At 36.3% G+C, this 21,202-nt stretch overlaps 2 protein-coding genes and 1 pseudogene across 3 annotated transcripts; 2 read left to right on the top strand and 1 right to left on the bottom strand.

Moving 5' to 3' along the window:
• The first annotated feature begins 232 nt into the window (after positions 1 to 232).
• On the top strand, positions 233 to 8,153 carry LOC137735619 (inactive poly [ADP-ribose] polymerase RCD1-like). 2 transcript variants are annotated; one of them, XR_011068668.1, is made up of 9 exons: positions 233 to 642; positions 783 to 828; positions 2,525 to 4,087; positions 4,600 to 4,841; positions 5,219 to 5,307; positions 6,295 to 6,522; positions 6,628 to 6,723; positions 7,298 to 7,428; positions 7,751 to 8,153. XR_011068668.1 is itself a non-coding variant. In XM_068475065.1 (8 exons), the coding sequence occupies exons 3-8, from the start codon at positions 2,652 to 2,654 to the stop codon at positions 7,811 to 7,813; spliced, it is 2,154 nt and encodes a 717-aa protein (XP_068331166.1). In that variant the 5' UTR covers positions 234 to 642; positions 783 to 828; positions 2,525 to 2,651; the 3' UTR covers positions 7,814 to 8,153. The 2 variants fall into 2 exon arrangements, 1 of the variants encoding a protein (XP_068331166.1); XM_068475065.1 differs by lacking the exon at positions 7,298 to 7,428 and having other exon boundaries at positions 234 to 642.
• Positions 8,154 to 12,134: 3,981 nt separating this feature from the next.
• On the top strand, positions 12,135 to 14,512 carry LOC137735455 (transcription factor DIVARICATA-like). The gene is made up of 2 exons (XM_068474880.1): positions 12,135 to 12,555; positions 13,719 to 14,512. The coding sequence occupies exons 1-2, from the start codon at positions 12,140 to 12,142 to the stop codon at positions 14,050 to 14,052; spliced, it is 750 nt and encodes a 249-aa protein (XP_068330981.1). The 5' UTR covers positions 12,135 to 12,139; the 3' UTR covers positions 14,053 to 14,512.
• Positions 14,513 to 16,322: 1,810 nt separating this feature from the next.
• LOC137733597 (uncharacterized) lies at positions 16,323 to 20,279 on the bottom strand (annotated as a pseudogene).
• Positions 20,280 to 21,202: the final 923 nt, after the last annotated feature.

Below are 21,202 nucleotides of genomic sequence, written 5' to 3'. Positions count from 1 at the left end.
TTACTTTTTCTTTTTTGATATTGTTGTACAACTAGGACCTGACATTACATGTTGACAGAAAGATGCCCTCCCAACCAGCCTGAGTGCAATTTCTTTGCTTAAATCAAACGCCGTGTGCAAAAGATACCGACTTTATAAGAGCGCGTGCGAGACAAGTATTACTTTATCTTTATCGCCACGTGTGACCGTGTTGGTTGACTAGTATTATAAGCAAGACAACACGGGATCACAACCTTCTAGGTCTTCATCCTCACCACGCAACCCTCGCATCCGCAATTACTTGTCAAAGCAGCGGCTGCTCTGTCAAACCCTTGGCCAATCCGAAACCCTAGCACCGCCGCAGTAATCACCACGACTCCGACTGCCCCTCCACAACGGCGCCGTTCCCTTTCACCAACTGCTTCAGAATTACTCAGAGTCCATCGGTCTTTTTCATCTTTCTCCCTTCGGCTTTCAGGTTTTCAAGTCTCTAATTAGGTTACGGTTTCTCTTGCCGTCTCAGAAGCCTTCTTCCCGTTTTAAATGCCAAATTTCCAAAATTTGATCCCGATCGGTTTTTTTTCTCATTTTCCCTCCCAATTTCTGTCTCACAATTTTCAACCGAAGCCGTGGATGCAATTGAAGCCATCAGGAAGCCGATCTGTGAGTGTTAACGGGGAAAACTATATTTTCAATTTTTAATTAATTATTTAATCTACAGATAATACTTTTTTTCTTTTATAATTTCAATTATATTTTGTTTTGGTGTTAGTATCTAATCAATTTTATTATTTTTTGGTCAGCCTTGATTGCACCGTGGTTTACTGGGTTGATGCTCTGAGGATTGAGGTAACCGTTGCTTTATTTTGGTTGATTGATACTGTTACTGTTTAGATGATTAAATATTTTTGAATAGTTATTTTATTCTGCTTATGTGGTTGAACTTTCAGTTTTGATTGTAAATGATCTGAATATCTGTTTGGTTTCTATGCTATTTTTAAGTAAACTGTTTGCATTTGAATCTATGTTGAATCGGCTTTGATCTGTTTGAAATTGTATCTATGTATATGGACTGTTGATAATTCTGGACATTTTACAAAATTAGATTTCAGATTTCTTTCAGTATTTTTTTTTTTTTTTTTTAGAAGAAATGATAACACTTTATTAAAAAATACCATGAATTACAAATTAGTGGATAAGAAATCCACCATCTAGCAAAACTAGCTAAGACCTCTCAAGTAGATCGATTTACAAGTAATATAACCGCATTTTACAGCTGCTAACATATCCCACACTATACGAGAAAGAGAATAATCCCTGAACTCATTCAAAACTGATGCCCAGATGGCTGCCCTGTATCTTACTCTACCCCATAGTTCTGCTACCCCCACTCCATTATAATCTTCAAAAACTCTTCTATTACACTCCAACCAAATGTTCCAAAAAACTGCCAACACCAAACAGCCCCACAAAGCTTTAGCTTTCCTCCCCTTTCCTAAAGCGTCAAACTTGGTGCTTAGAAGCTTGAAACAACCCTTTGGAATGACCCAACTAGCTCTAACTTCCTGAAACAATTTCCACCACAACTGTATTGAGTAAGAACAATGGAGAAAAACATGACTAACACTCTCCTCAGATTTACACAAGCTGCACCAATGGGGAGAAATACAAATAAAAGGCCTTCGCCTTTGAATTTGGTCACAGTAATTTTGTATCGGAGAGACCCTTTCTCTGATCAAAGATCAATCACGACAACCACTTTTGTTGATCTTGATTCTTTCCCAGATGAAACAACATTGGTTACAGCTCATCTAACCCCCTACTGGTAGAAAGAAGAGAGAAACAAACATATCTGAGGTGTGGGATCATTTCCCTATAGAAGATCCCCGTATTGACACCACAGACCCTAGGACAGAGGTAATTCTTTGAGGCAATGTTGCATGCTCTTCTAAGCGGTATTACTTGATCTTAAGAATCCGTTTAAGAATTCTTCTGACTGGCGTTTTTATAGTTTTTTTTAACCCTTATCTCTCTCTCTGGTTATTATAACATTTGATTTAGAGGCAGCTTCTAACTATGGAATTTCACCAAGTGCTATAATCTTCAATTTTAATGCCTTTATGCTAGTCATATCTTTGAGTTGCTATGTCATTATGTTATCAAATTGTAATTTTCTTTTGGTAAAATTTTTGAGGGGTATACTGTGGCACCATCTTAAATTTAAAAAAAAAAAAAAAAAATGAATGATTGATGCTCCTTGGTTGTATCTCTCTCAAGAAAAGACCCATCACCACTGAATTATAGTTATTTTGATTTGATTCATTTTCAGTCTCCTGCATCCTGATTTGGTAAAACTACGTCAATTACAAGAATGATTGTCTACTTAATTAGCTGAAAATTATCAGCATTCTCTAGTTATATGGAAGTTGTATAGTGCTGAATTTATTGGTTGCATAATGATGCGTGTTTTGGTTTGCAGTCATTTTAAGTTTGCTTATCTTTCTGTCTGATTTTTCTCCCCTGATTAATATTTTCTTCCACCCAGGAAGTATTTGAAAAATATCTTCAATGGATCATCTTCTGAGAATGATCGGGGCTGGAATTCTATCTTAATTTTGCATTCAAACTTTTGGATTCAAACTTGCTGATAGATATTGGTCTAGTAGACAAAAATGGAAGCAAAGGTCGCAAAGGTATTGGATAGTGGTCGAAGAGTTATGCTCGGCTTAAAGAGAAAGCGGGCAACTCGGTATGCAACATATTTTCCTGGAGCTACACACAGAGTGTCACAGAGGCCGAGCTTGAACAAGCTTGCCAAGCGAAGGAAATTATATGGATGCAAAAGTAAGCTTATGAGCCGAGGATCTCAACGATCCTTACTTGTATCTTATTCAAATTTTTCAAGGAGTGGTGTGCCACAGCGTCTAATGTTTTATCAGAGTGGTGAATGGACTGATTTTCCTCAGGATCTTGTTGACTTGGTTAGGAAAGACCTACAGGTCAAGAAGGAAACTGTGAACATCAAATCACATGGTGAACATTATGTGCTAGATTTTTTGCATATGTTCCGATTGGACTTGAAAACTGGTCTACAGCAACCTATTGCTTGGATTGATGAAGCTGGTAATTGTTTCTTTCCAGAAATTTATGCTGAGGACGATGATGAACCAAATTGGTACTGCCCCCCTGAAGGTGGCAAAGGTTTGGAACCCTGGGCTGAAGATCAGAGTGAATCACATGAGATAAGACTGCACCTGGAAATTGAAATAAATGGTATGGGTCAATCTGGGTTGAATGAATGTAGTGGGGAGTCGAATGCCTTTGTAAAGAAAATTCAGGTTGATCAAATACCTGCCAGCAATCGTGATGGTATAGAAGTTGAGAATAGTTGCAACAGGAAACCTGGTCTAAACGTTGATGAGTATTCTGAAGATAATGAAGCAATGACAAAGAATTTAGCTAGCGCAACTGAGATTGAACCAAATTGGTACTGCCCACCTGACGGTGGCAAAGGTTTGGAACCCTGGGCTGAAGATCAGTGTGAATCACGTGAGATAAGACTGCACCTGGAAATTGAAATAAATGGTATGGGTCAATCTGGGTTGAATGAATGTAGTGGGGAGTCGAATGGCTTTGTAAAGAAAATTCAGGTTGATCAAATACCTGCCAGCAATCGTGATGGTATAGAAGTTGAGAATAGTTGCAACAGGAAACCTGGTCTAAACGTTGATGAGTATTCTGTAGATAATGAAGCAATGACAAAGAATTTAGCTAGAGCAACTAAGATTGAAAAGGAAAAGTTGGATTGTGATACTGTGCGTAAGATATTCCTTAAAGGAATGAGCAACTTTGATAGTGTAGAAGTACTTGATATATACAAATGCTCAAGTACTCTGATGCAAGCACGATTGGAACTTTTTCAGAAGCAGGTAGAAATTATGAAAACGTTTCGTGGTGATGCAAATATACGATACGCTTGGCTTGCTTCTTCTAAAGGAGAGCTGTCAACTATAATGATGTATGGGCTTGGTCATTCTGGGCTAGCCACGAACAAGTCCATATATGGAACTGGTGTTCATCTCACAGAAGCTAGCTTCTCTAACACCTGGTTAGTGTTTGTTTACTATTTTTCTGTGTGTGAATTATGTTCATACTGTTGATATGAATGATGAGATGCTTGAAAATAGTTAGTCTTCCTGGGTTGGAGGTATGGAGGTGTATTGTCTGTCGGCCACTATTAATGTTTTTGTCCTGCATCTAGTGTCTTGGTAGGCCTAGTTACCCCATATGGCATGTCCCTCAGTGACCTGCAGTTGTTTATTAGCCATTACCTTGTAAAGTGGCTATTTTGAGTGACAATGCTATAGCAGGCATTCATCATTTGTTTGTGTTCACTACCTTCATTGTTATAAATGTACTAAGGTCATTGTTGATTGCTTCTATTTTATTATTATGGTTATATGTTACTGCTGGCTTCCTTTGTCATGAGAAGTTATTGGTATTGGTTATTAAGGGTAACTTTTCTGATAATTTGACTTATCTCTTAACAGTTGTTTGATGTATGGTTATTTTTTTTAGTATACTTATTCGAGGTGGATTGAACTTTTCATTTGTTCACAGTGCAAGTTCTTGTGATGTTGACGAAAATGGGGCACGACACATGATATTATGTCGTGTCATAATGGGAAATATGGAGTTACTTCACCCTGGAAGTAAGCAATTCCATCCCAGTAGCAAAGACTTTGATAGTGGGGTGGATGGTCTTCAGGATCCAAAACATTATATTGTCTGGAATATGAACATGAATACACACATATGTCCAGAATTTGTTGTTAGTTTCAAGATCACATCCAATACTGAAGGTGATACTCTAATCCTTAAATCTTTCTGTTTGTTTCAGTTTTTTTCTTTTTGTTAACCTGTAATAAGAGCCTATGTGTCCATACTTTTTATATTTTAATAGTTTTATGGCTCTGAAATACACAGTTCAATTTCTGTCACAACTTGGATGGAAAATGTTTAGAAGTTAGTTTAAGCAAACAGGCTTCATCCATTGGTCGTAGACATCAATGGTTGGGATGTTTCACTAAATCCAAGAGATGAATGAGGAATCACCTCTCCAACTTCTGATTCAGTGAGATAGCTGGCAGTATCCTCAGAAAACGCTGTATTTATAATATGATTTCATTATTTGAAGCTTCTTTTATTACTTGAAAACTGGCACATGACGTTTTTACAGGACATCTAATTGGAACTGCGACTAAAGTTGGTGCTTCTGGGGTTGGGACATCCTGCCAAGGACCACAGGGCTCGTCTGCAGTTGATACAGTGCGTGCCGTTCATATATTTTTTTTATGATTCTTCTTGGCTTTAATATGGATGCTTGTAATTTGACCTGATTACTTGTGTGCTTTATTGCATCTATTCCTCGTAGTAGCATGCTTGAAATGAGTTACATACATGTTCATCCAATCCAAGTGGCTGCCTCCTGAAAGTTTTATTTTAATGAGCTTCGTTTGACATATAATTTCACATCTATGTTGAGGCTTAGATCTTATTTTCAAGCTGTTTGATTTATTGAACTGAAGTCCCCAAGAAGTTTGTAGGCTTTCTAGGTCTTGCACTGAAAGTAAAATTCCACTTCAGTGAATAGTATAGCTTGCATTATTTTGCCTTGCACTGAAAGTAAAATTCCACTTCAGTGAATAGTATAGCTTACATTATTTTGTCCACTGAAAGTAAAATTCCACTTCAGTGAATAGTAGTATAGCTTGCATTATTTTACTTGTTTCGAAGACAGTTTCTCTTTAATATAGCCATGTATCGTATGTTGACTGTGCAATATGGTTATGGAAATTAACTTCAGTATTAGAATTCATTGGCTTAGATAATGTGCACATGCTGGCCCTGAAAGCAATAATGATGGTTTGAGTATTATGGGTCACTAGACATTCATTCTCTTTAATCGAACGCATGTGGAACTTGCATTAGTTAGATAGGAGAGGTGCTATGGAATATTTGAAGTCTTATATTGGCTTTTGTATTGAACACCTACGAAAGATCATCGGGTGCTTCTGGACTTACGAATAATTATCTGTTCACTGCAAGTGCATTGTATGACTTGTTTGTTATGAGTTGCATTCATGCTAGAATGAACTACTTTTTTGGGTCTTAGTATCACATTTTTACTTGAGAATAGTTTGTATTGCAACAGAAGTTTTCTTGCTATATTTTTTTACTTTCCTTTATTGACTGTGGAGTACTAGTAGACCATGGTACTCAGCAATTAGCATTTTTTTTTTTTTAAACTAATAGGGGAGCGAGACTCAGCCACTTTCTGATTCTGGGAAATCTCATGGAAACAATAGTCAAATGATTTCAAAGCCTGGAAGATTTCAGGGGGAAACCACTACCACTGGTTCTGCTCCTCAAAGAACCCCTAAATCACCCTGGATGCCTTTCCCCATGTTGTTTTCTGCTATTGAAAATAAAGTTCCTCCTGAAGATATGAAACAAGTTAATGTTCATTATGACTTGTTCAGGGTATGATTAATATTGTTATTTTCCCTTTTTCCTTTTTTGTTTGAACTTTTTTGCGTCGAAATATGTGGACACTTTGTGTGTCTGATTATGATAATATATTTTCAGGAAAGAAAGATAACTCGTGATGAATTTGTGAAAAAGTTGAGGTTGGTTGTTGGAGATACTTTGTTGAGGTCTACGATAACAGAACTTCAGTGTAAGGTACAATGCTAATTTTGTTAGATTAATTGGTGTCACATTGATCTTCATCAACCTCAACATGGTTTTATATAGTACATTAAAAGGATGAAATTCATTTAATGAAGAACGATAACGCTATGGGGTTAAACTTGATTTCATTTGAGTTTGAAGGTCTCTTTATGATAACTCCTTCTGTGCTCGTATTGAATGGATTGTTTGAATGAAAGTCTTTCATTAATCCTCTCAACTATTTCTTGATAATCTGATGTAATCAATCGAGTAATTTAACTTGTAGTTTGCTATTTAGCTATTATATTCTTTATTTAAAATTGTAAGTTGGAAACAAGTCTTTATATACAGTTTTACAAGGGTTTGCAAGTGTTTTCTCTTGTATTAAATTATATTATAAAGTATGATTATGAAAATACATGATGTTGAATCGATATCATATACAAATGAAAGTTAAATGATTATTGATGTGTATTTTGTCTTTTTAATTTTAAATGAAGCATAAATTACCAATCAAGATTTGGCACAAACTTAGGCTCTGCACGTTGTTATGCACGTTTTATATTAGTGTGTTATATAATGACAGGGTTTTTGAGCACAGAACTCAACTGCAAAGCGTACGCTTGAGTTACAAGACGATCTTGGCATGTTTTATTATCAAAGAAGTTACTTGATTGGACGAGTCCTTTTTATTAGTTGAAAACATGAAATAAAGAGGTCAGAATACCAAAAATATGGATTGCGGTAAATGGCGTAAAGTCCAGAAGAATTGTTTCCGATTGACCTGTTTAGTCGAAATGTATTCCTAATCATCGGCATCAAACAATTTGTGGTCCATTTCTTAGTAACTTGGGTTCATTCCCTTGGGACTTGGAAATTCCTTTTACCCAAACATAGCCTATGGGTAAACCAGACTCGATGGTTGATTGGTTCCAAGTGAACCCAGTCACATTGGCTCATCCAGTTAAAATTGTTAAATCCAGTTTTTAGATCAGATCCGGTGGTATAAATTTTTTCATTATTTTGTTTTTGCTTGCAGATACCTCATAAAGCAATGAGTAAATTGGAAGTTCCAAAGACGGGTTTACGCTGCCTCAAGTAGTGTGTGGTCCTGTCTCGAGTAGCCTGTCCATAAAAGTTTCAGATATCTCAAGACAATGATGGTTTGAAGCTGGCATGGTAGTAATGTGTCGACATGAAGTAAACGTTACCATGGACCTATTTAAGGTTTGTAATTTAGGAATATCGGACTTCTTAGCTTTTGTTCCTTATGGTGAAATTTTATCCAAACATTTTACATTTACCTTGGTGTATTGCTTTAAGTTTATGCTCTGTAAAGAAGTCTAGACTTGAGTCCTGACGATTTTAACGTGTTTTTCTGCTGCTACATTTCTTGTGTATATTTTGGGACTCATAGCATGAAGATGGTGGTGTTTTTCTCCTGTGAAGCCTCTGCACTTTTCAGTAACTTTGGTCCAAGGCTATCTTGATTCGGACTTTCATACTTTTGACTAACCCTTTGCTCTTTCCTCGCATTTCAAAAACTGATCGGATCAGCCTTGACCCATATCTGGATCCCTTTTGGATTATTGGATTCAGATTTGTATTGAATAATTGGATTGGAAGTCTCGATCCATATCCTATTAATTACATAGGATTCGGATTGGATATGGATCAAAATCCGAATGATTGATAGGTACTAGTAGGTGAGGCTATCGTTTGAAACTCCAAATCTGACTACTTGGTTTCTTTTTTTCTTGCAGAAGTCACATAGGGATTCATCATTGAAAAGTGATTTTCATATATCCTTTTTAGCGTCTTACACGCTTTTTATAACTTACTATTAAATTGAATGAATCAAACTGAATCAACGGCTATAAATTAAATAGGAGAGTGTCAAAGGCTTGAAAGGGCAGTGCTTAAAAGGGTTGACTACGGTAGGGAATGTGCAGTGGCCATTTCTCTTGTAGTGATTGAAGAGGTATTTTTGGCAAAATGGTCCGATTTGCATAACTCCTTCACTTTCGTTCCTGAGATTTGAAATCAAGTAGTTATTGAGATTGTTCATCATTAACTATTTTGGTCATTTCGTGAAAAATTATGTTAAATAAGGATCAAAATGATAAAAATACCCTCAATTTAACAAACAATAGGCCAAAATGATTTGACAAAAAATTAAGGTTATTTTTGTCATTTTATTCTTATGTAATGGAGATTTTTTAGAAAATGATCAAAATGATTGATGATGGACAATGCACTTCTATTGATTTCAACTCTCAGAGACTAAAGTAAGGAGTTATGCAAATCTTAGAGATCATTTTAACTAAATAACGGATTGAAAATGATTACTAGGCTCCCTCTAAAACAACTACGTCTGTGGATGATTGACAGTGAAATTAAGTGGACTAGTACAGTTAAATAGTAACGAGATCTTGAAGAATTTCAACAAAAGTCGCAAGACTGCAAGAGAGTCGGAGATTACTCGTAAAAGCTGTGAGTAAATTGTAATTTTATGCGTTGATTATATAGTTATTTTAAAGTATTAAATTTTATTTTTTAAGATTAATTTGGGTTTCACTCTTTTTAATGTTAATATCAAAGATTGATATTATCTTAAAAAAAAACTTATTAATAGTTGATTTGGATGCTTAATATTAAAATGATTGTACATTTTAATGAAAATATTTTTGGAACTAATCCTTAATAAAAATGTACGTGAATCCTAGACGAAGAGAGGTATGCTTCCCGTAGGAGGCATCTTAAGTGTTTTTAGAACCTAAAAAACTTTCATTTATTCTAAAAACACTACCACACGAGCCCTAAGTTTCAATTTAATATAAATCGAGCCAAACACATGTTTATGAGCTTGAGCTAAGTTGAGATAAACTTGAGCCTGAAAGATTATGCATGCCGTTTGTAGCTCTGTTGTCCCGTTTTAGGTGTCCCTTTGCTAATGTTTTGATACATGTCCTTTAACTTAACTTAGATATGACTCTGTTAACTTTTTTACTTGATATTAAAAGTTAAAAAAATCCAAAAAGCAAATTGGGACGGTTGTTGGATTAACAAGATGAGCTGAGAACGATGATAATGTATGAATTTGCAAAACCGACTAAAAATCGAATGTGTAACTCACGTTTTTTTGTCACAAATGCAAATTTTTTATTTTCGCGAAATATTTTCCGTGAGCATGAAGGAAAACTTTATAATTCATTTGGAAATAGACTTACGATTTATTGAGCAACAAATGTATATTTAGTAGAATATTTAAGCCGAAAACTAAAAAAAAAAGTGAAAAATAGAGTAGTGAGAACTGAAATATTGTCAAATGGGGTTCTACCCTTGAAGAATCTCAACGGAAAGTCTTGCCTTATTTTTCAAAACTTCATAGTGAGGCGAAGGTGAAAATAAATAAATTGAACGGTGATTTAAGTATGACTGGGTGAGGATCGGTAGCGTGGTACCGATGTTTTCCTACTCCAATTTTTTATTTTTTATTTTCTGCTTTTTTGTTTTTTTCCTTTGAGTTTTTTCTTCCTATGTTATTTTATTTGAGTAACCACTATTAAATTCACAAATTTTTAAAATTAGGTTTAAATCGTTGGTTACAAGTGTTTAAATATGAATTCTAATAGATTTGCATGGAAAATATATTTTGAAGAACATGAATAGATAGTTTGTTGTATGGTAAGAGAAATAAAAGAAACATTAGCAAAATCTATAAAAAAAAAACACACAAAAAAAAAAAAATTGAAAGGAAGGGGGTGGGGGGGGGGGGGGAATTGGTAATGAGAGCAGTCGCTACCACACTAGTGATAGATCTTGTGGACAATCGTTAGCAAGTACAGATTGTATCATTTTCTATTTTATTTATTGCTTTTTTTCTTTCTTTTTTTTATTGAATTTTTTTTCTTCCTACGTTACTTTATTCAGATTGAAATACCTCTACTTCGGGGCACTAGGCGGAGTCCTGAGACTTCGTTGGATGACCATGCTTGTTCCGCAAGACACACAATTTGATTCGGATATGGACAAATCATATTCTATAAGTCTTGAAGTTCTTACAACCTAGGGATTGACGTGCACGACAAATAATCACAACTCTTAAAGAGGATGCAATATCTACTTCTAGATATCCTTTAGGATTCTCCCAGCTTAAAACGATGATTCTATCATAAAAAAAGTCTCCCCACAGTATAAATACACCCACCTAGGGTTCATCTACTGTCACGCAGTATAAACACTTGAATTCTCTTGTCTACTGTTTGAGTCTAAAGTCATTCACTAACTTGACCGTCGGAGAGCCTTTGCCGGCACACTCCCCTCCCCGGCGGGTCCTAGGTTTCCTCACAGTTATTTAACTCTTTTGTTGGTTGCTTGGATTTACTCGGATTTGCGCTCAACCACCACTCACGGAAGTGCACGAATTTGATTCCAACACTCTCCACTTGGGGTCACATCCTTGAAGTAAATTCAATTTTTATATCACATCAATTAGTGCATAACAGTAGTGTGTACAACAGTAAAACACAATGTACATGTTATAACATATAATTAAAAGTAAGTTTATACAATTGATTACAACTCATTAGTGACAAAGCAAAAGTTAACCCACTATAGGAAGTCCACGCTACTACTCGTCTTTCTATAACTCAAACCTTGTTCTCGCTAGGTTCTAAGGGGGCACAAAACAAAGTGAGTGGATCATGACCACGTGTCACTCTAATTTTTTTAAGGCTTTTTAGCCAAAATAATCATTGAGATTTGCATAACTCCTCACTTTGGTTATTGAGATTTGAAATCAATAGAAGTAGTCATTGAATTTGTCCACCATTAATCATTTTGGTCATCCCATGAAATTAAATAAGGCTAAAATGACAAAAATACCCTTAATTTTTGTCAAATCATTTGGCCCATTGTTTATTAAATTGAGAGTATTTTTGTTATATTGGTCCTTATTTAATATAAATTTTCATTGAAGGACCAAAATGATTGATAGTAGACAAACTTATATACCACTTTTACTGATTTTAAATTTCATGAACCAAAGTGATGAGTTATGCAAATCTCAGAGAAAATTTTAGCTAAATTTTTTTTTTTTTAATGACTCAATTGAAAATATCCAACCATAAATAAACAAAAAGGTTAACATAAAAAAACTCGAAAAAAGTAAAAAGGGCAGAAAATAGGCGCGTACATTTGGCACTCGACTTGTGCAGCTGAAAACGACATGAAACAAAAAGTAACAAAACGTGTCGATTTTGAAGTATGAGCTGGCATTTTGACTCTCTCCGCACCCAAAAATTCCTAAAAAAAAAAAAAAAAAAAAAAAAAAAAAAAAAAATTAAAACGAAAAAACCTCCAAATCTCCAAATCTATAAAAACCACAAAAACTCTCCAAATCTCCCACCAAACCTAACAACGCGAAATGTCCAAGAAACCAAACAAAAAACAACAAAAACCCGAAAAAACCCCAAGCCCGCGAATGTTCCAAGAAACGGCCCCGTGTTGGTCGGACGTGGCTCAGTCGGCGGCGTCGGCTCCGTGGACTCGGTTTGAAGACAAGCTGTTTGAGCAGGCGCTGGTCAGGTTCTCCGACGACTTGCCCGATCGGTGGGAGAGGATCGCCCAAGAGCTACCGGGCAAGACTCCTAAAGAGGTTTTGGAGCACTACGAGGATTTGGTGCACGATGTCTTGGAGATCGATTCCGGCCGGGTCAATTTGCCGTGTTATGCTGATGAGTGCTGGGACACGGCCGGTCAGATCACTTTTGGGTCCAAGGTCAATAAGCATGGCGAGCCTGAGAGGAAGAAGGGAACTCCTTGGACTCCACAAGAACACAAGTAATTTCTTTTTCTCTGGTATTTCTTTAAATTATCAAACTTTGTTTCTAAATTTTAAGAAATTGAACTTGTTACTATATTATATTATACGATTTGAGGGAAAGATTCAATTAAACTCAGATAATTATCGTCATATATATATATGTGTATTGATTATTTGGATTTTCGAAAACAAAATGAATGCGATTTGGGTTGTTTTTGTTTCTTTGTTTCTGATTTTATTATCCCATCTTTTTGTTTTGGGGGAAATTGGCGGAAACGATGAATTTTCAAATTCCAGTGGCTGAAATGGTTACTGTTCAGTATTTGATCAAATTTGTCATCCATATTTGACCAATATCAATCAAATACTTTACATTTCGCCAATTGGAATTTGAAAATTCATCGTTTTGGTCTCTTTGTTTGGAAATATTGGGTTGTAATTAATTTTTTTTAAAGTCAAACAGACTAGAGAATTGGTCTTAATATTCCAAATGTTGGTTCATTACTTTGTTCTCCATTTTCCTTGCTACCAAGCGAAGCTAGTTGGAATGTCATTAAAACTTTGTCCTCCACTCTATATTTGGGTTTACCGAGTTTGACGGATGTCATGAAAACATTCTTGCCAGCTGAACAAGATGTTGCATACTTTCTAAATTAGAATGCGCGTTTGTTGCTAAATTTGGAACAGAGGGTGAAATAGTTGTTATTGTGTCTAAAAACATAGTTGTGGTTTTTCTAAGGACAGAGAAAAGGAGCACGAGGCCGTGAATTTCTTCGTTTGGGGCTTTAAGTAATTGAAATTCTTATTTAGAATGTCTAAGCTTAGTCCTATTTTTCCATTAAGATATAAATGGACGTATTTTGTAGTGGTCCGATGCCTAAACTAAAGCTGTTGAATGTCGTTTCAATATAATTTTTCATCTCAAAATGGCATTGAGTAGAAATTGGTTAAGTTTCCGTTCGAGTTTCCTAATATTTTATGTAGTTCATTGATAGGTCAGGCATACTGAAGTGGTTCTGTTATCACGAGATGTATTTCATTTATTGTTTTTACGACCCTACATCAGATTTAAATACGACGCGGTTGTGTTAGGAAATACTAATACCAAATTCCACTTATACCTTTTAGCCCGATTCTACTGTTCAGGAGCCTGATGTTTTTTTTTTCTGTATTCTAACAGGTTATTTCTAATCGGACTAAAAAAGTTTGGTAGGGGCGACTGGAGGAGCATTTCAAGAAATGTGGTTGTGACAAGAACACCAACCCAAGTAGCAAGCCATGCCCAGAAGTATTTCCTTCGCCAAAGCTCAGTGAAAAAGGAAAGGAAAAGATCAAGCATTCACGACATAACCACTGTAGAGAGTAACTCGGTACCAGTGCCTGCTGATCGCAATTGGATTCCTCCACCTGCAGATCCGACTCATCAGTCTCCATTGCAACAGTTGACCCCGCAGAGTCGTGTGCCTGATCAGGGGGGTTTGTTGGGGTACCAAGACTTCGGCTATCCGATGTAAAGAAGCGTATAGATCTCGTGCTGCACACATTGTATATAGAGAAATTGCCTGCTATGAAAAGTACAGTTTGTAAAGTTTTATATGTTTTTTCGTTCTTTTAAGCCGGTATACGATTAGGAGAGTTGTGTAGTGAAATTGACAGTTTAGGTTCCGTTTTCTTATGTGAAGGGATACAGAAATGTAGGATACTCTTATTGGTTGATTCAAAAGTAGCTTTTGTGTACAAATTTTCTTTCCTTTACTGGTTGTTGGCTACTGTGGTAAAGGCAAACACACACCGATTCTAATTGGCTGCAGGGCGCCTTGCGATGGATTCTGCTTGTGCAGTGTTGCTGACCAAAAGCCTTGGTTTGGCCTGTCTACACTCTTTTTAACTTCATACACACCTTCATAATTTGCGGCTGTCGGATTAACTGAATTATAGAAAATCAAGAACAAAAATTAACAAAGGATGTGTGAGAAGTAATAAAGGGGGTGTGGATAGCACTCCTTTTCGGATGGGTAAATTGGTTTGCAGTTTTCATTCCAAAAGTTTCAGATCGGATCAGAATTTTCAGATTCAAAATGTTTGGAATCTCATAGAATTTTCGCAACATAATTATGAAATAGTTTTTACCAAGTTTTTTGATGTTCTTAGACCGTTTAGTATATGTAATTTATCTTTTTTAATATTTAGTATATGATTGCGTTTAAATTTGAGAGTCAATTTGCGCTACCATTTGATAAATAAATAAATAAAGGAACTAGTAACATTTAATTTGAACATTAGTACTGTAATGCAATCGCCTCTAAGTATAAAAATCTCACCTTAACAATGCAGTTAAGATAGTATGGCATCCACATCGTAAATGACAACCTGGTTATGGTAATATCTATGTCATTTTGCGTAATTAACTATAACATTACAATAATTATATGACTTTGAGTAAATTTGAACGATTATGGTGTAACCTTAACTTTTTTGCAGTCGAGACATGAATATTACTTCATTTTGTAACACCATTACAATGTTAATTTTGATAATGTTCCTTATTAATAACTTGAGGGTTTCGCCGTTTTAGAGGCGAGACTTTGAGGGGTTTTGGGGAGATGGAGGTGGTGGCGGTGGTGGTTGTGAGGGTAGAGTGGTCGGAGGAGGCGGTCGATTTGATTGAGAAGGTGGTGGGTTTGGCGGTGAGGTTTAGGGTTTGGAGAGGGGAGACGGACTTGGATTTGATGAGGGTGAAGGAGATGGGTTTTCTGAGAGTTGATGAGGTGGTGGATTTGGTGATTCTGATGGTTGCGGTGGCAGCGGCGGTGGGGTAAATCAGTGTGCACGTGCATGGTGGCTTCTTTGGATCTCTGGCAGTGTAGCCTTTATGTCATCTAGCCAAATGATACATACTCGTCCATCTCCTTTTCGAACAAATCATTCTCGTCGGAATTATTCCCTATTTTCTATATCGCTCGTCACGTAACGGGAAATTTGGGTTTAATGTTTTGCATAATGAATAAATCATCAAAAAGGTAAACAGAAAGAGAGTATTTATCAAATATAGTAAAAAATTAACTTTTAATTTCAAAAATGTCACTTTTTATAAAAACTTTCAAATATATCCAAAATTCTACTTAAATAGACACAAATATCATCAAATTTAACAATTAAATAAATTAAAAACTTTTTAGATATTGTCGTCTTAAGCTCCAGTCCAACTTCACCTTTACTTTTACACTCCATCACCACAACCCTATCCCCTTCAACCTCCTGATCACCGACATTGAGGGCCGCTGTGGTTACCGCAAGTGAGAGTAGTAGAATTTCAATCACACCTTCAACGACTTTTTTCTTACTAATATCATTTTCAGTTTTAAATATAAAAATAATTTTTAAAGTTAATTCACATATCGTTATATGATTGTATTTGCGATACCCACGTGGCACCACGTCATCACACTAATAGAGCAATTGACAGATTTTTCCCGATAAAACTAAAATGATCACGATGGACAAATTCAAAGAAAGACTAAAATGATTCATGATAGACAAATTCAAAGAAAGATTAAAATGATTCACGATAGACAAATTCAAGAACACTACTTTTGATTATCATTAATTGTTAAAGACCAGATTAAGGAGTTATGTCAATATCACGAATCATTTTGGCTAAAAAGCCTTTAATTTATTTGATTGTTAAATTTGAGATTATTTATGTCTATTTAGATGAAATTTTGAATATATTTGAAATATTTTATAAAAAATAATATTTTTGAAATTAAGGGTTAATTTTTTGTTATATTTGATAAATACTCACAGAAAGATATAATTGCATCTTCCAAGTCATTAGCCAAGACCTCGAACTCGCTTTTGCCATGGCAAGAGCACCTTCATAACTTTGATTTCCACCAACAAATCCACTCATGTGGACAAAAACACATCCGGGAATCCCAGCCGCCTTCGAGAGCTCCTCGTCCCTAAGCCCTCGCCACCGTGATGCAAGAGCCTTCCGGCTCTCAAATCCATCAGGACCAACTGCCACCGCTTTAACTTTCCAGTGTTTGCTCCTATCATCCTGCACATTGTTTTATTGTGATGGTAAAATTACAGACTCTTCCAAGATAAAACATCCAGACATTACCAACACGACTAAACGAAAGGGTAAAGGTCACTAAAAGCGTTCAGAATACACTACGCTTCCAAATGGTCCCAGAGAAACGTTTTTAAAGCTACTTACATTTCCAGTAGCTCCTCCGTGAAGAAGCTAAAAATATTTCGACTTGCACGGAAAGAACTTGCATGTTCATAGGTAAACAAGCTTCCTAATACCAATTCGTGTATTATATCCATTATTGTGACAGCGATTCATAACATTTTCTTCACACATGCTTAATAAAATCACAAGCAGGCCACCAGAGAGATAAAGGTACCTGATAGACAACATATTTGATGGGAGGCTCAATCTTCATCTCCTCTTCAAGCTCAAATAAATGTAGCTTCCACTGCAGGGATTAAAAACATATTAACCACGTAAAAACAGTTGAAGGTAATGAAGAAATTCTCTAGCTAATAGCATCAGAATTATGACAAAGCATAAACCTAAGAGTATGTAATTGGCAAAACGAATACGCCACTGCATACTTACGGGGCAAGATCGAGTCAAAACAATGATTTCTCCACTTGGATCTCTTAACAGTAGTGTAGAGAAGTACAGAAATGCAGAAAGAGAATAAAAGAGAGAGAGAAAGTAATTGATTACATTGATACTGAATTAAACTTTACAACTATGAGAATACAGTTTATATAGCCATCATGACTAACTTGCAGCTTAAGCTATTTAACTAACTAATTTTGATAACAACTCTAACAACCTTTGGATATTGTCAACATCCCCCCTCAATCTCAACTGGGATTGCCCAGTTTGAGATTGAAGCAGACCATCCAGCAATCAACTTCTTACAATCACAGAAATCAAGAAACACAACCTTCTTCGGCAATCGGCCTTCAATGAAGAAAGGGAATAAGAACTGCACTCCGGCAATCGACCTTAATAGAGTTGCACACAATAACAACAAAATATTTTTTTTCAAGAACGTTACTCCGGCTATCGGCCTTTAAGGAATAACACACAATATCTGAGACAGAACTTTTCACTCCGGCTATCGGCCTTATGGAGGAAACAAAATGCATTCAACACACTCTTGGCAATCGGCCTTTTTCGAGTGCACAAATCTGAACAAATCTGAAGTATACGGCTATCGGCCTTGACACTTCCAAAATTCCCAAGAAAATTCTCACTGAGACGTTATCACAAACAGTTAATATGCTGGAAAGAAAATTAGTAATCTAAGACAAAACCTGAGAACTTGAACCTTGAAACCCAGAACACAATGTCCTTACTCCGAATTACTTGCAAACACTTCCTTATCCTTTTCTCTCCCTCTCTGTTCGCAGTTGTTGAAGCCCGGAGACGCAAAAATGGCGACGGAACACTTCCCGGCCCGGGACGGAACACTTCCCGAGTCCGCTTCATCACCGTAGCACAATATTGTCCGCTTTGAACTTACCATTCCCTCACGGTTTTGTTTTTGGGAACTCACGAGCAACTTCCCAGTGGGTCACCCATCATGGGATTGCTCAAGCCTCCTTCTCGCTTAACTTCGGAGTTCCTAAGGAACCCGAAGCCAGTGAGCTCCCAAAAGGCCTCGTGCTAGGTAGGGATGAGAATATACATTTAAGGATCACTCCCCTGGGCGATGTGGGATGTCACAATCCACCCCCCTTAGGGGCCTGACGTCCTCGTCGGCACACACGCGACCACGGTTAGGCTCTGATACCATCTTAACAGTAGTGTAGAGAAGTACAGAAATGCAGAAAGAGAATAAAAGAGAGAGAGAAAGTAATTGATTACATTGATACTGAATTAAACTTTACAACTATGAGAATACAGTTTATATAGCCATCATGACTAACTTGCAGCCTAAGCTATTTAACTAACTAATTTTGATAACAACTCTAACAACCTTTGGATATTGTCAACAGGATCAACACTCCATCTTGCTAAGAGACACTCCGTCACAATAGACCGAGCTGGTAACCATGATTTTGCATGATAGAGGACACTCGAAATTTGAAAAAAACAATGTCGTGGAAAAGGGATGTGATGCAATAATTACAACTAAAACACAACCTCAGCAAAGCGTTCAGCCCCTGTTTATTTGGTTGTCCTCGAACTTGAAAGAAAGCAAAGTGAAAAATTATCAAAATGAAAACAAAGAGCAAATTCTACGTATCTGTTAAGTCTTAATGAAAGGAAGACGTACACTTAAAAACTCACTTCCTGCCAGTTCCATTGCTCGTTGAAAGGCTTTGTTCTCCTTGTCAGATGATTGATCAGGTTCTATCCAATCCAAATTCAACCTGCTCACCCGTGAAGACAAGTGTGTGATATTCGCATATCTCGGAGGCTGGTCAGTGTCGTACTGATTGATCCCATTGTCGACAGCATCAATTGCCTGTTACAAGTAATTAAAAATTTCAAAATTACAGTTGGACTAACAAAGAATCCATGTCAAAGAGAATCTTTTGAATAGCAAAGAAAACGAAACTACAAACGCCATTTCAATGAAAACTTGATAAATCAAACATATGCAAATTGGGCATCCATCATCGGGGCTTTGTTCTGTATTATAACATTAGTAGTTTCTCAATATCCGCAAGTCTGTGTGAGTTCAAATGAAGATAATGAATTAATTCTAAACAAGTTCCATTTACATATAAAAGAAAGATGCAGAATTTTAGTAGTCACCTCCATAAAGCTTTTGTAAACAGCTAAGAACAACCGATGCACATCGAGGTGGCCTTCATCAACCTGAAGCACCTTGGCTATTATTTCCTTCCCGAAATGCTACAAACAGATTTAACACAAGGAAAGTAAAACACTTGGAAATCCCATTTCTTCAAACCTTGAAAAGAAAGGACCTTCTGAAGCAAATACCTTGTAAACCAGACCAGCACTACTCAGCTTGGTCTTAAACCCGTGTCCGAAAACCTCCTCAAATCCCTTCTGGTGATGATCATACCGATCCCTACTAGGATCATACACACCGCCAACATCAAGCACAGCATCCGGACCCTCCAAAACCTAAAACCCTCAACCAAACAATAACAACAATATGAAATCATAAATTGCCTCAAACATTTCCAATTTCGAGCTCGTTTGGATATGCTTCCTTAGAAAGCACTTTTATTTGCAAGCGTCTTTAAGCGTTTCTATTTGGAGTAGATCGAAACATTTAAGAAAAATGAAAGTGCTTCCTAGAAAAGGAACTTAAAGTGCTTCTTGATGGAAGAGCCCATTTCAAAAAGCACTTCAACTGCTATATTAAACCCCGAGGCACTTTAAACTATTTTGGTTTGGAAAACTCAGAAGCGCTTTTGATGATGTGAGAGTCTTTCGAATTCTTCATTTATCATAAATTTTCTCGGGAACCAATCAGAAAGGAAGGGGATGGAAAACCTGGGGGTCTCGAGTGCGGACGATTTCGGCATTGGAGAACTTGTCGGTGAGGCGAATCATGAAGCAGCCGAGGGCTTCGTCGCAGTGGAAGCTGCCATTGTGGGCCCCGACTCGCTTAGGCGGAGTAACGGTGGCGATGAGAGAGCGAGTGAGGTGGAGGTATAGGCGATGGTGGCGGGTGGGGAAGACGAATGGAAGCGTTTGCTTAAACCCTCAGCCTACTAGCGGAAGCATGCCTTGGCGCGGATTTCAACAGTCGGGGCTCGGGAGATTTCGAACCTAAGGGTTTTTTTAAATAACAAAGTTCAAATTCGTGACGATGGAACTTAAAATTTCATTACAATTACAAGTAAATAATAATATTACTAAATCGTAGTATTCAAGAGTTATTTAATTTTTTTTTATTTTGTCATTAATTCTCACCTTATAAATAAGACAAATGCTAAGGAGATTAAAAATGGGATGTTTATGAACTATCTGTCATCTCACGTTTTTGACATAATATTTTATAATGTTGACATAAGAATTGTGTCAAAAATATTGTGTGGCAAAGAGTCATGGAGAGTTGCACTTTTGAGTTTGATGCCTATAGGGTTTAGGGTCTAATGAGTGAGTTTATTGGTTGAGTATAGAAGTGCAAGTTAGAATGATGTTTTTTATTTCGATAATAAAATTTCTAAATTTGAACATGAAAATTTCGACCCAAATTTTTTCTGAAGTATTTTGATAAAAAAAAAAACTTTCAAAAACTTTCGATTTTTATAGTTATTTATTCAAATTATATATTTGTAATCAACTTTTGTATTTTAGTTAGTTTAGTATATATTTGGTTCATTGTTTTTATATTAAACATACATTTATTACTTACTACTACAATTTAGTGATATTTTTTTTCATTTGTAATTTCACTTCCAGGCAGATGTAGATGTATATATCAAAGCCAGACGTAGATTATCAATTCAAATTACTAATGTCGATTGTAGATTTTCAGATGCTAAAACGATGCAGATTTGGGATTATACGTTGATGTTATGATGTAAGAAAATAAAACATATAAACGCTACTCATTTAGAGGCCGAATTCATAATTGCATATTCCAATAGTGTTAATGCAAGATTCCAATGCAAATTATGAGAAAAAAAAATCAAAAAATTGAC

The sequence above is a fragment of the Pyrus communis genome, chromosome 5 (genome assembly GCF_963583255.1).
Source record: "Pyrus communis chromosome 5, drPyrComm1.1, whole genome shotgun sequence".
Taxonomy (NCBI): Eukaryota; Viridiplantae; Streptophyta; class Magnoliopsida; order Rosales; family Rosaceae; genus Pyrus; species Pyrus communis.
Note: the sequence above shows the minus strand (reverse complement) of the source record. Positions and strands in the feature narration are given on the sequence as shown.

What these genes read in the sequence shown, in the direction of transcription:
- LOC137735619 (XM_068475065.1), top strand. Translation starts at nt 2,652, where the DNA reads ATGGAAGCAAAGGTCGCAAAGGTATTGGATAGTGGTCGAAGAGTTATG. An exon ending in TTCATTATGACTTGTTCAGG is followed by an intron (nt 6,523 to 6,627) that starts GTATGATTAATA and finishes ATATATTTTCAG; the next exon opens with GAAAGAAAGATAACTCGTGA. An exon ending in TAACAGAACTTCAGTGTAAG is followed by an intron (nt 6,724 to 7,750) that starts GTACAATGCTAA and finishes TTTTGCTTGCAG; the next exon opens with ATACCTCATAAAGCAATGAG.
- LOC137735455 (XM_068474880.1), top strand. Translation starts at nt 12,140, where the DNA reads ATGTCCAAGAAACCAAACAAAAAACAACAAAAACCCGAAAAAACCCCA. An exon ending in TGGACTCCACAAGAACACAA is followed by an intron (nt 12,556 to 13,718) that starts GTAATTTCTTTT and finishes GTATTCTAACAG; the next exon opens with GTTATTTCTAATCGGACTAA.